This window comes from Xenopus tropicalis, chromosome 5 (genome assembly GCF_000004195.4).
Source record: "Xenopus tropicalis strain Nigerian chromosome 5, UCB_Xtro_10.0, whole genome shotgun sequence".
In the NCBI taxonomy this organism is placed as follows: Eukaryota; Metazoa; Chordata; class Amphibia; order Anura; family Pipidae; genus Xenopus; species Xenopus tropicalis.
This window is the reverse complement of record NC_030681.2, coordinates 112,461,269-112,476,380: the sequence shown is the minus strand read 5'-3', so window position 1 is coordinate 112,476,380 and position 15,112 is coordinate 112,461,269. Positions and strand designations below refer to the sequence as shown.

The 15,112-nt window shown below is 36.1% G+C and overlaps 1 protein-coding gene across 4 annotated transcripts in view; it reads right to left on the bottom strand.

The window, feature by feature from the left end:
- Nucleotides 1-202: 202 nt before the first annotated feature.
- Nucleotides 203-15,112, bottom strand: part of mecom (MDS1 and EVI1 complex locus) — a 39,729-nt gene continuing 24,819 nt past the window's right edge. For all 4 annotated transcript variants that reach the window (XM_031902275.1, XM_031902274.1, XM_031902277.1 and 1 more), the window contains exons 9-16: nucleotides 13,691-13,717; nucleotides 9,687-9,853; nucleotides 8,903-8,980; nucleotides 7,075-7,244; nucleotides 6,248-6,392; nucleotides 4,123-4,350; nucleotides 2,893-3,094; nucleotides 203-1,938 (exon numbers count right to left, since the gene is read on the bottom strand). In XM_031902275.1, coding sequence (XP_031758135.1) covers nucleotides 1,804-1,938; nucleotides 2,893-3,094; nucleotides 4,123-4,350; nucleotides 6,248-6,392; nucleotides 7,075-7,244; nucleotides 8,903-8,980; nucleotides 9,687-9,853; nucleotides 13,691-13,717 — 1,152 coding nt within the window. In that variant the 3' untranslated portion in view covers nucleotides 203-1,803. The remainder of the gene's footprint in view (nucleotides 1,939-2,892; nucleotides 3,095-4,122; nucleotides 4,351-6,247; nucleotides 6,393-7,074; nucleotides 7,245-8,902; nucleotides 8,981-9,686; nucleotides 9,854-13,690; nucleotides 13,718-15,112) is intronic.

Here is a 15,112-nt window from a genome sequence, read left to right as displayed (position 1 = left end):
AGGTGGTGCTGCTCTGGTTAGTTTGTTTTTTAATGAAACCATCTTACTCTACATTGTTAACAGGATCTCAGACCACCATGTTGTATATATTCTTTTTATTGGCTCCCAATTCAAACTCCACTGGTTTGTTCAGTTCTGCCCATATCCATAGATTTGTCTAACTTCTAATACATATATATTAAACTGTAAAAACAAATAAAGATTGTCCTTCAACATTGTAGTTCTTTATTTTCATGTACTTGCTCCTCCCAAAATAATGTATTTAAATGCATAACAATTACAGTTATACAAAGCAATCAAAGAAAGTACCTCATGTTGCCAATTATTTAGAAATGAGATTACCAAAAAAAATTATTTGGTCCCTCAATGGAAGTTAAAAAATAAGTGAATACACTTTCATCTTATAAACAGGTTCGGAACGCAACATTTTACAAATAAACATAACATCACACGAGCTTGCAGACGAACAGCATAAAGTATTGGGTACAGATTTAATTAGAAGAATCATGCCTTCATGAAAGAAATAATAGCAATTTGTACAGGAGAACAAATGATTATATTACAAAACAACAAAAATCAGTACTTTTATGAGGTGTTTATAACCTGCCAACTGTCCCCAGGTTACACAGTGACAAAAACAGAGGTTGGTTCCCTAGCAGGAAATGGGGATAGGATGGCGCACTGAGCATTGTCAGTGTGGTGGGCAATTAAGTCCAGATTGAATTAGGAATGCTGGCAGGTATGGTGCGTCTTCACTGGTTTGATTATACCATGTAGCACATGTGCCAGAGGGCAGAAGTTGCAACAAAGTTGCAAAATGTAACTTGTGCCTTATGCAAAGCACACCACAGAAAGCTATGGTCACAGAAAAGGAATGTTAAGGAATGGGAAATACAATAATGATAAGAATGATTATTTGCCAACAATCTGGGCAATCACTGAGTGCGTATTACAATTACAAGTGGAGAAATGAAATAGTGCTGTAATAAATTCAACAAATACAACAACAACAAAAAGAAATAAATACAAGAGAACAAAAAATTACAAAGGACAAATCCCCCAAAAAAGAAAAAGTCAAAACACTGACATGATTGTCTAAAATTATAACATCAACACACTGATTTGGCAAACATTGAACTGTAAGACATATTAGTGGTATCAGTGATTCCAATGGCCCTTTAAAGACTTCACCTCTGGCTGAGCACTGGACATTGCAAGACTCACAATATACACATAATTCCTTCTGGGCTTCACAAGGCAAGTCAGACATCATTAAGGAAAGAACAAATGATTCCCTGTTTCACTTCTACATTGAGTGATAATGTACGTGTGTAAATAACTACGTCTGTCTTCAAAGTGTTTCAGTACACAAAGCTGTGTTATAGAAATCGTCTATGTTGAAGCAACTGGTAAATTACTGTGTACAAAAAAAATTGTATTCTAATTTTTTTTTTTTTTAATTTGAGTGCTTTATGTCGGTTTAACACAATTTTACCCGGAAGACTACTTGCCCACCAAAGTCAATAGTTTTTTTGTTTTTTTTTTTAATTTATTTTTGCTCTTTGTTGCTCCAGAAATCAGCAGCTGCCTTTGCTGTGCAAAACAAAAAAAAAATACAATGACAATAAATAGTTTCTGTTTCAAAATTATTCCATTTAAGGTCACAAGCCTTTTCCATGTGACCCTGCAGGGTAATAAGGCATCCTGCTCCGCAGTCTTTTTTTTTTCTTCTTTAAATAGTCATTTACGAAAGAGACATGCTACTTGCTGGACTTTGTCCTGTTTGGTGGCATGTGATAAATGTCATACGTGACTCACGGAGTGGAGTGCAGTGGATTCGGCAGCTGCTCTGGCTAAGTTGTGCCACATGCTGGAGGAAGTATGAGTAGTAGGATGGAGGGATTCCTGATCAGACAGAGACAGCATCATTGCATATGCCTGCAAACAAACAGAAACAAAGTAGTGCCATTAGGTGGTTCTTGCAGCAGACTATTCATTTGTTTTATTTCAGAATCATTTTAAACTTTTTCTTTTGCATATATTCTCCAAATAAATCTAAAAACGGAGCTGCCATTAGAAATGAACACATTGACACTAAGGGACTGATTTACTAAGGCGTCCGAATGCGTTTTTTTCGTAATGATTGGTATTTTGCGTTTTTTTTCGTAGTGTTACGACTTGCGCAAATTGTCACAAATTTTTCGTAGCCTTCGCGCCCAGTACGAAAGTTTCGGATTCATTCAAGCTTCAGTATCGTGACTTTTCTTGGGCCAGGTTGGAGCTGCAGAGTGCCATTGAGTCCTATGGGAGGCTTCCAAAATCATGCTAAGTCTGAAAGTTTTGCCCGCAGTTTACGAGCGCTCAATACGAAAAAGTCACGACAAGATACGAGCAAATCGTAACGGCTACGAAAAAGTCGCGACAATTCGCACAAGTCGTCATGGTTACGAAAAAGTCGCAACAATTTCCGAAAAAGTCGAAACAGCAACGAAAAAATCGCAAAAAATACGTCAAAAAATGTTCTTTTTCCAATCAGAATTTTTCCCATTCGGATTCGGATTCGTGGGTTAGTAAATCAGCCCCTAAAGGTGTAATTTTTAGACCATGGATAACAGTTGAGAACATCTAGCTGTCATTGCCATCCTTGACTGGGTAGTTGTAAGAAACAAATAGTTGCACCCTAACCAGTAATCTATGTTAAATGCTTATTATTTTTTCACTGTTGTACTTTGATACATTGTGATTACCAGTGGGTTGATGGTTAGTACTGCTGACATACAGCCCTTTGGCGGAGCTTATTTTGAGCAAGGCAATGTGCAGAGACTGTAGGCTAACCCTGTGTCTGCTAGGGTGCTCTCTGGGTACAATTTCATTCCATGATGCACTTAATACCTGTGATTTAGATTTTCTGTACAATGGATGCTTTAGGTCATCTGTCAGATGAGAAGCAGTGAAAGCAGAGAGTTCCCCATCATTAAACTGTCCGTCATCCATTTTCCGCATTTTGAGACTGTCTGTGAAGTGCCTTATATGATCCAATGCAGAGAGACTTGTCTTGAAATCTTCTTCTTCATCATCATCGTCATCATCATACCTAAAAAAAATACCACGGAATAGATACATTTATACATTATTCTATTTATTTAATGCAATTTAGAGTAGTTATAACTTGTGCATTAATGAATTCATCTGCTAGTAATCATTATCTGCTAGTAATTCAATTGCGTGTTTACAAATGCATCAAATATAAGCATCAATGAAGAGACTCAATACATTGTTTTTGCTAGTCTTGATAATATGTTCTACTAACATTTTAATTATTTAATAAGACATTTTGGTCCTTATTAGGACTTTTATCAAGGATATACCACCTTTATTGGTCAGTATTTGCAGGTAACATGAGCACTGAATTTGTATTTCTTCTATTACACAGAGCTGGGGCACTTTGTAAATACTTGTTAATAGTAATGGCATTCATCAGTACTTAATAACATTATAAAAGGGGTAGTAAAGCTTATATACTGAACATAAAGTACATTTTGTTTACTCTTAACACCTATTTTCACCAAACCCTTTGCATTAACTCCCAGAATGCAGACCACATAGTATACCATAGAAACATAAAAACAGGTTGCAGCCATAGGTATTATATAACCAAATAGCAGCAGCTTTACTTGCATGAGCAGTAAATGACTTCATTACAGTATTAGTATAGGACTAGTTAAATTGCTACAGCAGAAGCACCTTCCCGTTCAACCCATTTAATAATAAGTTGCTGCTTTACCATTTAGGTAAAGTAGTGCTGTCCAGCTTTCTCCATATTGTGGATCAATCATCTACTATACTAGAAAGATGCAGATATAAAAAATCTCTTGGGTAACCACATCCAGTACTCCATTTGGATATCCCTGATGTGCAAGGATATCTAGCTGTCCTTCTAGATATTGCTGAACTAGAATTTGCAGTAATCCTTGCTAGTAAATGCTAAGGGTTCGGGATCAACAACATCTCAACAGAAGCAGGCTGGAAAACTATTGGTAAACTAAGCACAGCTTAGGCAAGCTGGTTATTTACCTACCAACTTACGTATCCACACATGCACATGCAAAATAAGGGACTGACCTGCTGGGTGAAACTTTGCAGTTCACTTCAGATTTACTTCCTTCTTCATATTCATCAGCAGAACATTTTTCAAGCATGGCACTTGCATTGGGTTCCTTCATCACTTTTACAGCAATGTCACTTTCTTCATCATCTTCATCAAGGATTGCTTCATCTTCTATTTCATCATCATCCAATAAGTCTGAATTCTGACCAGTGAGCATAATTTTGTCGTGGTTGCCATTTATTCTAAAGAGAACCAAATAAAAACATAATTATTGTCTATAGATATATCTAAAGTTGCCTTTTTTCTGCAGCTTGGAATTTGGAATTATCATTGATATTAGTTTAAACAGGACTGTGATCTTGGCCAATAATGCTGCTAAGTTCGTAATCATTCTATGGTGCAAGGCTGATATATGATATACAAGAAGTATAGGATATGACTGCATTACATTTTCTCTATAGCAATTATTTCATCTAAAAAACTGCCTTATAGCAACTCCATATGTAATATATCAATTTGCAACAACAATGTTTTTCTTGCATTATTTTTTAATTGAGCTGTGGTTTATGATTCTGTGGAGTAAACTAAGGAACAAAAGAGCTTTTAAACAGCCTTTTCTTCTCAGGAAATAATCCATGGACTAAATAATGTGTAACTCCATTAGGAATGATTCAGTAATTCTCCCAGTCATGTATCACACTTCCCAGACAATGGCCTTTCTTGGAAGATTAAGAGTCGACTATTTTGGGCCCATTCCTTCTTACGGTATATCTCCTCCCTATTAGACCCTCCCCATCAGGAAACATAGAAAGTCAACACCATTAAAAAGGGGCAAAGTAAAAAGTCAGGAAATGATTTATTTAAAGCAGAAAAGCTGAACAAGCAATGAATCCAACAGGGTCTAGTAGAAAGGAAAACAGGATAATTACTAGTGAGCTCAAATCACAGAGTAACTAGTTCTATATTTTATCATCATATATTTGGACCACCAGCGCAAACTAAAAACATTCGAAAACATGACAGCTCTGCCAAAGAAGACTACTAGTCATACGGCACTCAGTTTGTCAAAAATCAACATTACATGGAGTCGACCCAAAGAAAGGAAAGCTTTATGATTAAGTAAACAGATTTGTTAATTATGCTTCCAAGTTCGGTAATTTGCCAAGGATAAAATATCCATCAAATGCAGTCAGAATGCAGAATTTTAGAAAGGAAACGTCCTATGACCTAGCGACCTAGTCTCTTTATTGACTTCCTGTTTAGAGACATGTTGTGGCCAGATGTTGAAATGAAGTCACAAAAGAAAATAAAACATGAACTTAACGAAATATATGTGGAAGCTTAATCACCTCGCACCAATCAGGGATTTCTGATGACTTTTATCGCATCTTTGTATAACATTATACAAATGAAATCTGTTACTAGATGTCTCTGGATGGTCCACTGCTTAACATATTTTCAGCTCTTGACTTAATATAGGGGGTAATTATTCAATCGTCTGCCTATTGTCAGAGCCAAAAAATTATTTCATGACAACTTGCTGGAGGCCATTTTCCATAAAAAGGTTTTTTTTTTTCTTTTTTTAAACAGCCACCTCCCAAGTTTGGTACACATGGGAAAATAAAGTCAAACCGTTTTGATTGGTCAACATCTGTCTTTTACCAATTGGAAGTTACTTAATGCCGAAAACATTCTGATTTGATTTTAACTTGGTTACTTGGTTTAACTTTGTACAAACAAGCTAAAATTGGAATATTCTTAGAATTTAGTAACTTCTGATCTGAAATGTTTGGAAATCCAAATGGAGCAATGACTGCAATGGTGGTGTGTCTGATCATGGGCTGAAGTGAACGATAGACTGCTTGCCTAATCTGATTGCTCAAGTAACTTCTAAATAATCAGGTCAAGGTCTGTACTGACAGTTCTGGCTACTAGTGTCACCAGGTCAAAATGTCATAACTATGTGTATGCATGTACTCAGCTTAAGACTAGTTCTTTCCTTGTGATGTGAAATACTTTTCTTACATTAGATAACAAATAGCCAGATCTGTTGATTAAAGGTGAAGAGGAGATGCAGAACAAAACATGCTGCCAAATGTTGTAAATATAAAAGTACATAACATTATTATCTTACTATACCTTTCATCGGAATTTAAAGGGGACTGCTTATTGTGGCCGCTGTTCCCTATAAAATTTCGTATTTCATTAAAGTAAGAATCCTCTTTGTCATCTAAGATTGCACCTGTGCCTTCTATTTCTGAATGGGGAGAAGATGCAGCAGTACCTAGAAGGAAAGAATAAGCTGTGAGTGTTTTCGTATTCCTGTGAAATGCATGTGCAGATATGGCTGATGCTTTCTAACCACACACAAGTTTGGGAAATGGACCATTAGCAAAAAAAGGTGTCCAAGGTCAATACTAAAGAAAGATGAAATCCATGTGTCCCTTTAAGCTTTCCATTGTCTGAAAGGAGGCCCCTTATTCCGCCAGCCAAACTATTACAATAAATGCAGAAACAACCCAATTCCAAAGCCGGACATAAACTGGGAATAATGATTTTTATCCGGCTGTGTTTTATCCTGGGAGAAATCTTTCCCACACACCTGTACAAAACTGCTTGAAGACTGTTAAACGCTTTATTTATATAAGTCCCCTATATGTATATAAGTCACAGCACATACTAGCAGACGAATATTCACTGCAATGTAAGTAATCTTTATTGTCAAGGATGGTCTTTGGGAAAAAAAAGTTTCTAGGCTGATCATTTGACTACAAATCAGCCAGTAGTACATGAAAAGAAATTGTTCGATCCATGAATCCACATTTGTATCACTTTTGACTGCTAATTATAGTATAGACTACAGTACTGATTTAGAAACATATCAACGCATCTTGTTTTTAAACATAAAATCTCTTTGGAATTCAACTCTAACAAATGATCACAAATGCAGTTTCACTTCAGCTCACCAGATAAGTTTCCATTCTCATGCTTTTTTAAATGCCTGTCCAAGTTGGTTTGTTGGCCAAAACATCTGTCGCACAGGTGACATTTAAATGGTTTTTCCTTGTTGTGGATGTTGCGGACGTGCCTTTGCAAGTTTGAAGATATACTAAAGGAACGATCACAGTATTTGCATCTGGAAATCAGAAAGGCAATTTAGCTTAGAGACTTTAGCCAATGCAATCACACCTTATATCAGCCAGTTATGTAGTTTGCAAGAGCTTGACATCTCTGTTGGAAACCATATCCAAGATATGTGCAACTAATAATGGACAGTGGTAATGGTGAAGATGGCATTAGATGAGTGTAACATGACATATACATAAAGTGATTTTATGACACCAAAAGGGCAAGCAGTTGGAGTAATTTTTGTCTTCAGCCGATTCAATATGATTTTTGGTCAATAACACAGTTTAGCGCCAGAATCAGACCTTAAGTCCTGCTCAGTAAATCTAGGCCTGATTTTTAAAGAATGGGCATATTTGCAACTGGGCAGTAACCCATGGTAACCAATCAAATGTTTATTATACATGCTTACCCTGCAGTTGACCCATCACCGATTGGTTGCTATGAGTTACTGGAGTTACTGCCCATGTGCAAATCTGGCCAGTCTTTATAAATGAGCCCAAGTATTTAGCACTTGAAAAAAGCCTTCAAAGCAGCAGACTGCTTAGAACTCTTCCACTCAGCACAGCAAGGCATCCTTTGCCACAAACAGTGTTCTATTCACAATGCAAGCATTCAAACACTGAGTATGGCAATCAAGTGTTACTAAGGTTGGACACTGAATGTGCTGCTGATAACTAGGTTTCTTTGTGTGTTTGTTAGAAATAAACATCAATAATGTATGATTACCTGGCAACCCCTTCGTACATATCCTGGCTAAATTCTGTTTTAATGGCAAACTTTGTTGTCGGAAAGCGAGCCAGCCATATTCTCTGAGTTATGGCCTTGTACTTACACTGCCAAAGGTGGTTTGCATTTTAGAGGTAGAATGAATAACATCTGTTCAACAAACTATTCCATGGACCTAAAGAATCCGAAATATATAGCAAACTTGTAGCACATCTTTCCCTAACGATTTCCCACCCAGTTTCCTGATGCCAACTCATCTATAAAATATCTTCCCAATAAATTTATTTACTTCCCAGAAATCATTTAATCAATCATTTTTTTCCCTACAACGAAGAATCAAGATGAATGGGGACATTGTACTGCTCACAGACAAAGGAGCCTACATTCTGAGACCTTAACGGAAGCAAAATATATGGATATGTCTGTACTGTTCTTCAGCTTTCCCTTCTCTACACTATTTTAAGCTGGAGCACATAAGACACTAATAACAATGTATATAATGAAGTATAATTGCTAACACATGCCCTTAGAAATAAGGGTGGCAGCTACCACAATATTTGTTCAGTGCTTGCCCTAGCACAACATTTTGTACAAGAAACATTTGCCTTTACTTTTCCTTTATGTGTGGCAGTGTTTAAAACCATGACTCTAATGCAGTAGGCTAGGATGTACCATTCCTACTGTTAACTTATTACTTTTACTAACTTACTAACTTTTATAGTTCATTACAGATTCATTTCTACTAATGCAGCAAACAATGAGTTTACTCAATTAACGCAAGTATGCTTTTAGTGAATTGTGCGTTAAGTCGCAAAAAATAAGACGCAATAAAATATTTAACGCATGCTATAAATAGCGCTCATTTTAACACACCTTAGTGAATCAACCCTAGAATGTTTTACAATTTAAAATTTTCATTGGAAATGCAATTCTTCATACCGATAAGGCTGCTCTCCAGTGTGAGTCCGTAGATGCCGAGTAAGGTTTGCAGATCTTGGAAAAATCTTCCCACAGTACCTAAAATAAAACATATTAATACTTTCAATAAGATTTTTCACTTTACTTTCTTAGTTTCTTTTATTAACACTTGTATAACAATAGTTTGTTATTGCTTTTGCAATTGTAAGTGTTATACAATGTAAATGTCAAGAATAAAGGTTCACTTTCTGTAGGTTTTGGACATCAACTTCAATTTCAGTTTTTACTGAACAGATTTATTCCCTGGTGCTTCTCAATGATTGTTTCATAAGTAACAGCTAGTGGAATTCCTCTCAAATTCCTTTAGTAGTAGAAAGGCAAGTATTAATTTGAAAGCATACCCCCCCCCCAACTCCAACTTGTGAAAAGCCACAAGAAATGCGATATTAAGAACTATTTAGACTCCCACTGGATCATGTCCAGTTTTGTGTCTAATTTGGTTGTATAGTTAAGAAGGGCTCTAACTAAAAATGGCTTAAACCTTTAAATTAAACCTTTTAACTAGAGGAGCTATTTTTTGGGATAAATTTGTGGTAAAGTAGGGTAATAGCTTGAGGATGCCTTAATCAAGCCTCAAATGACTTTCCATGCAGCAGTTAGTTAAGAGCAATGCAAACTCCCCTTTCCAACTTTCCAATCTAAATAGGATGTCTTCCAAATAACCTTAGTAAAACTCATAATCTGATGGCACTATATATATATATATATTAATACATGATGATACTGTCATTAAAATACCAAATACCTGCAGGTATAGCGCTCTTTTCCCTTCCGAAGAAGATTCTCAGGTAGGGCACTTGAAGAGGGTCGGAAATTAAACATAGAAGGAACAGACTGTATAAGTTCATTGGCTTCTGGTTTAAGGGCATTGAAACTCTCCAGTTTTTCCGCCATGTTTTCTATTGCTGACATCTGAAATTAAGGACAAAAAGATAGTGGGTTAATTATCCAGTTCTAAGTTAAGTTTTAGGAGTTGCTACAGAAGCCTACAGTGAAGCAATATATTAACTATATCACTCTGTCCTTATTTACAAGAAAAGTTGTTAATCTCAGGAGAGGTTGTGTTCTTTGTGCAGACAATGAGGCCTCAAGAGACTGTATGGCACATTGGAAGATGTGCATACCACCTTTATATGGAATTCAGCTTAATTCTCATGGCTTGTAAAATGCCAACTGGTAATGCCAGTCCATAGGAAATTGTAGAAATTATGGAAAATTATGGAATAAAAGTTGTTAAACACAAATATTAGATATTAGTTCTATTAAATTTGTATCAGCGGAATAGATACCATCCAAAGTTACCCAGTTTTAGATCTTTAATCATCTTAACTACAGAAGCCTTTGTTCACCCATAGTGCTACAAAGCCTCATTAATAAGCATACTCATTTAATCAGTTTGTAAAGATAATAACGCACTTGATTTTATTTGCTTGTATGTAATTGCATTTACATTATATGTCTGCTTATTCTCAGTAAGTCATATATCATCTTTTATTGCCACATTGCAGCTGTTCTTGTGCTCATTTTCCCTCCACACAGGTGGTCGGCTGAATAAACAATGTATCCCATGTGCATTAATGGGATTCATACAATACTACATGGATCTTACCAAAAATGTTGCATCACAGAGACAGTGCTTAGTGGAGCTATTAGAAATAAAATAACATTTGCCCGAGTGCAGCAACCAATAGCAGCAAAATGTTATTCTTATAGACGGCAGTAGACTGAACAAATCCAAATCACAATTGGTTTCTATGGGATACTGCACTGGAGCAAATTTGCCTTTTGTCAGCAATGAAGACACTATAAATGAAATGCAAGCAATCCAACAAAACCAGACCAACATTTGTCCAACTGCAAAAAAGGTAAAACTCAAAGCTGAAGTTTAAAACTCAGGGTTGATATTAGGATAGAGAAAGCAAGGTATTTGCCTAAATATCAAGCCTCAGAAGAGATTCCTTTATTGGAAATTGTTTACACTTAGTTAAAGTGCACATTTTGTTCTTTTAAATACCTGTCCTACCTGCTTTCAAAGAGTTGAACTGATCGGATGTCCTTTCATGTAGCTATATATCAAGTTAGGAACCCTTCTTCCCTGTACTGCCTGGGTCCCCCATATTTTGTATCTTTGGCTCTGCCAGCGCTTGGGTTTTATAAGCACACACAGTCTTTGTAATTGACTATTCCCTTATGGTTGAGTGCTTGGTTTTTCCCTAACCTACAGCCTTGCCCTCCTGTTCCCTGCTCAGAGTTTGTAATAGTAGATACAAATTGCTGTGTACAGGATAACATTCCCAATTTGCTGTGTGTCTTTCAAACATACAGAAGGCGAAAAAAAATCTCATCGGCTAGTCGAGATGCATTCACTTGTCATGCTCCAAATAGGAACGGCTGAGGATGTATTCAGGGCTGCAGGGGCTCACATGGGTTTGATTCATAATCATTCTGCTGCTAAAACATTCTCTACAGATGCTTGTGGACAGCACATTTGTCAACATGAAGGATCTTGACACATACTGATCACAGGGCAGACAGCTTTGTAATGTTACCGCTGATCTCATAGCAGGTAATTCCGTCCCTGCAGAGCAATGTCATTATCCACCCATGCGACTGCGGAATTAACATTTTTTTGCCTCAATTTTTTATTTATTAAAAAATCAATTTTTTATCAAGTGCAATCCCAGTTCAGCAGCTTTTAATCTAGTAGGACTGTTCCTGGTAAGAAATCATATCGATATTTGGGTAACTATAGAGGGAATATGTTTCATGAATGAAAAATGACCTTTGGCATTGCGGCTGATTAGCAGCAACAGAAATGTGCAAAGGTTACGATAGCACCAATTATAGTGAGGAATAATAAGTACCTTGGTAAAGATAATAAATATCTTTTATTTATATCCATTTAATATTCTGGTCAGTAGCTATTAAATCACTTGACATTTTTCTGCTGTGAGAGATTTTACAATCACAGCCCATTTACATGTAAAACGGCACACAAAGCCCATTACTGTAATATCTGCTCATGGCTGGGAGCCATGTTCGCAAAGGAATTTCTACTCAATCACTAATATTAGATGTACAATTTCAAAAGTACATTACATAGCCTTTGTAGGGCATGCACTGAATTCATATTATCTTTCAATTAGGTAAATGGGTGATTAATAACAGGGACACCACTTGTTAATATTTACTGTTGTATACTAAAATTAAATCGGGTGTTTAATGAAAAGCTTAAAGAAAATGAGGGTGTTCTGTTGCAGGATATGCATCAGTGTATTTTCACTCATAGCCTTTGAAATAGAAAGAATCATAAATAAAAATCATTGTGTTTTTATTCCAAGATACCAAATATACATTCTAATTTAATTAAATTATAAATTATATATTCACTCCAAAGATACCCTGGATAATTAAGGTACATGGGACGTAGGAGTTTTGCCAACTGGATTTTTCCCCATCTGTGTAGTTGACAAAGTTTGAGGTTGTCCCCTACCACCATGACAAATGCATGACAACACAAGCACTGGCACTTTTCACTTGACTTTGGCTTGAAAACATGAGCATACCAGTGTGGACAAAACACCTAAGAATCATCCCATGTTCTTTACCCTAAACGTATTTTCATTCATTTACAATAGAAAAAAAGCCAGCAGGTACCAAATTGCTTCTGTTTACTAATGCAACCAAACCTGATCCTTTATTACAGAAAGAACGCTTATTCTTCTATGTGCAACAATCAGAGATAGATTGTTAAAGAACTCTGATCTTATCTCTGATCCATCTTAAAATTTAGTTGACTTTTCTGGTTCCTATTAATGTAATACATGCTTGCACCACTGCAAGGCACCCAGGTTATTATCTTTATACGGAAAGTGCAGTAACACATATTATGCTGGGACTATCTCTCCCACTAGTCTATCTATCGATCTGTCTTTCAGCCTATGTGTATATCTATCATATTAGGGAGAAGTGTTCTTGTGGCTTTTGAATTTTTATATGAATATTTTCTTTTCTTAAGAATAATTTATGGCTAAAATTGGAATTGATATGTTTTGGAAACTGTGCAGTTCAGGAGAAAGGTCAACTACTTGTTACCAATGATTAATTGCTCTTCTGATGATACGATAAGTACAAAAATGCTCACAATTATTATTTGACCATTGCCTAAAATAGCTTTAGTAGAAATAAGTGAGTAAACCTCTGTGAAAGCAAACAAGCAAAAAAAGAAAATATTTTTTCTTTGCTTAAAATATATCCTTTAGATATTGTTATATGATTTCACATGGAGCATTTCCTTCTCTGCTACTGCATGTTAGAAATGAGCCAATTTGGGTCAAAGTATCTGGCCAGTCTGTTGAAGCAGAGCAAGACACAAGGCAGTTAAATCCATCCCAGCTGCTTGAAGCACTATAATTCTCTTGTCTGTGAGGAGAGGACAAGAACAGCTTTTCAAAATGGGGTGGGGAGGAATTACAGGTATTGGCACTTTAATTACCAGTAATGTATTAAAGAGGAAACTCAGGATAAATAGTAAAAACAAATCGGCATAATAATAGAAAATGTAATTCTGATCAGCTGAACAGACTTCCTAGTGAGTTGGGTTTTAGAAGAAGCATGGTATATAACAAAGGTTAAATATTGCGTTTTTTGTAACATCATTGTGCAATGATAATTATAAAATACATGTTTCAAGAATAAACATTAGGACATGACATGTAATAATAAATGTATAATTCTTTATAATCTTACCCAAGTTCGCTGGTCTGGCAGAGGGAACTGGAAAAAAATAAAATATAACATTATACATTACATTTATTTTTATCATACTAACTAATATTTTTAGTGACAAGATTAATGCAACACCAGAACTCCAGGTTAGACCATACGGTCCAAAAACCTAGTTTTGACCTTGGTGGATAGTTAATCAATCAGGGGACTCTGGTTACCGTACCTGTCCCTAACAACACCAGTTGTTCAGCACGGTTAAATGCAAAGATATCCATACATGAGGCTGGCTACAGCCTATGTGCCCAGTTATATCTATATCTGTGTGGCAGATTCCAATGAGATTTGTTTACTTTGACACCATCCCAATGGGCGGTGTAATGCAAGCATCCATATATTATCCTTAATTTAATATAAATTATTTTTCCTACACACTCAATGCTTGGTTCAATATAACAGTTACCTTGTCTTTGGAATATTTAAAAGATGGGCTTGAGGACTATGGGTCTACTGACAAGTAACGCTTCCATGATATCCTCTCATTTTAAATGAGTGCATTGTTGGATGTAGACCAAATCCACTCTTTAAGCTGTCCTTGCAATCGTGTCAGACTATTAAGGTAATACATTTCTTCTGGCAAAATAAACAGGTTGATGCATTTACCCTTTTGTGGAAGAAAGCATCATTGTTTAGAAAAATGATCTGTTCTGCAGATGTCATTATACTAATTGGAGTAAAGCTGTAAGTCAGCCCTGGTTTTATTCATGAGCTAATTGGCTATGTCAGCTTCATCCATAGGCATCATTTGTTGGTGGGTCCTTGCTGATTCAGGAAACTCACAATTAAAAACGTATTTGACAGTATAACAGAGCAATGTCCAAACTTCAGCCTTTCTAGTTCTTCTAAAACTAGAACTTCCAGGCTGGTACAAAGCCATACTTCTAGCAAGGACAGGCAGAACCTGTGCTAATCAGCTTCACCTTGACTGCTCATTTCCCATAACACACCTTTTTTAAATAACTATCCATAAGCAACTATATTTGCCAATTATTTGGCAAGCAACATGGATAAAAGTTCATCATAAGCATAAGCTTTCTTACTAATTATGTAGTGGAACACACACATATGCACAACTTGGGGTAAATAGACTTGTGAAAACAGTGGTCCACAAGGCCAAATATGTAAATTCAACAATTAAGCATGCGTATATTAACGTGTTATACAAAGAATTGTACTGTGCCCTTGGGAAGTCTACATACAGCCAAAAGCCTGCAGTAAGCCCTGCGATAAAATAGTACATTGACCTAGACTTGGGACCTAGACCTGGGTATCAGAATAAATTCATACATGATGCCATTAAAAACAACATCATTTTCCATATATATATATGTAGAAAGCAAAAAGAAAATGCCGCACTCACAGGACTTAGTGTTGAAAAAATAAACT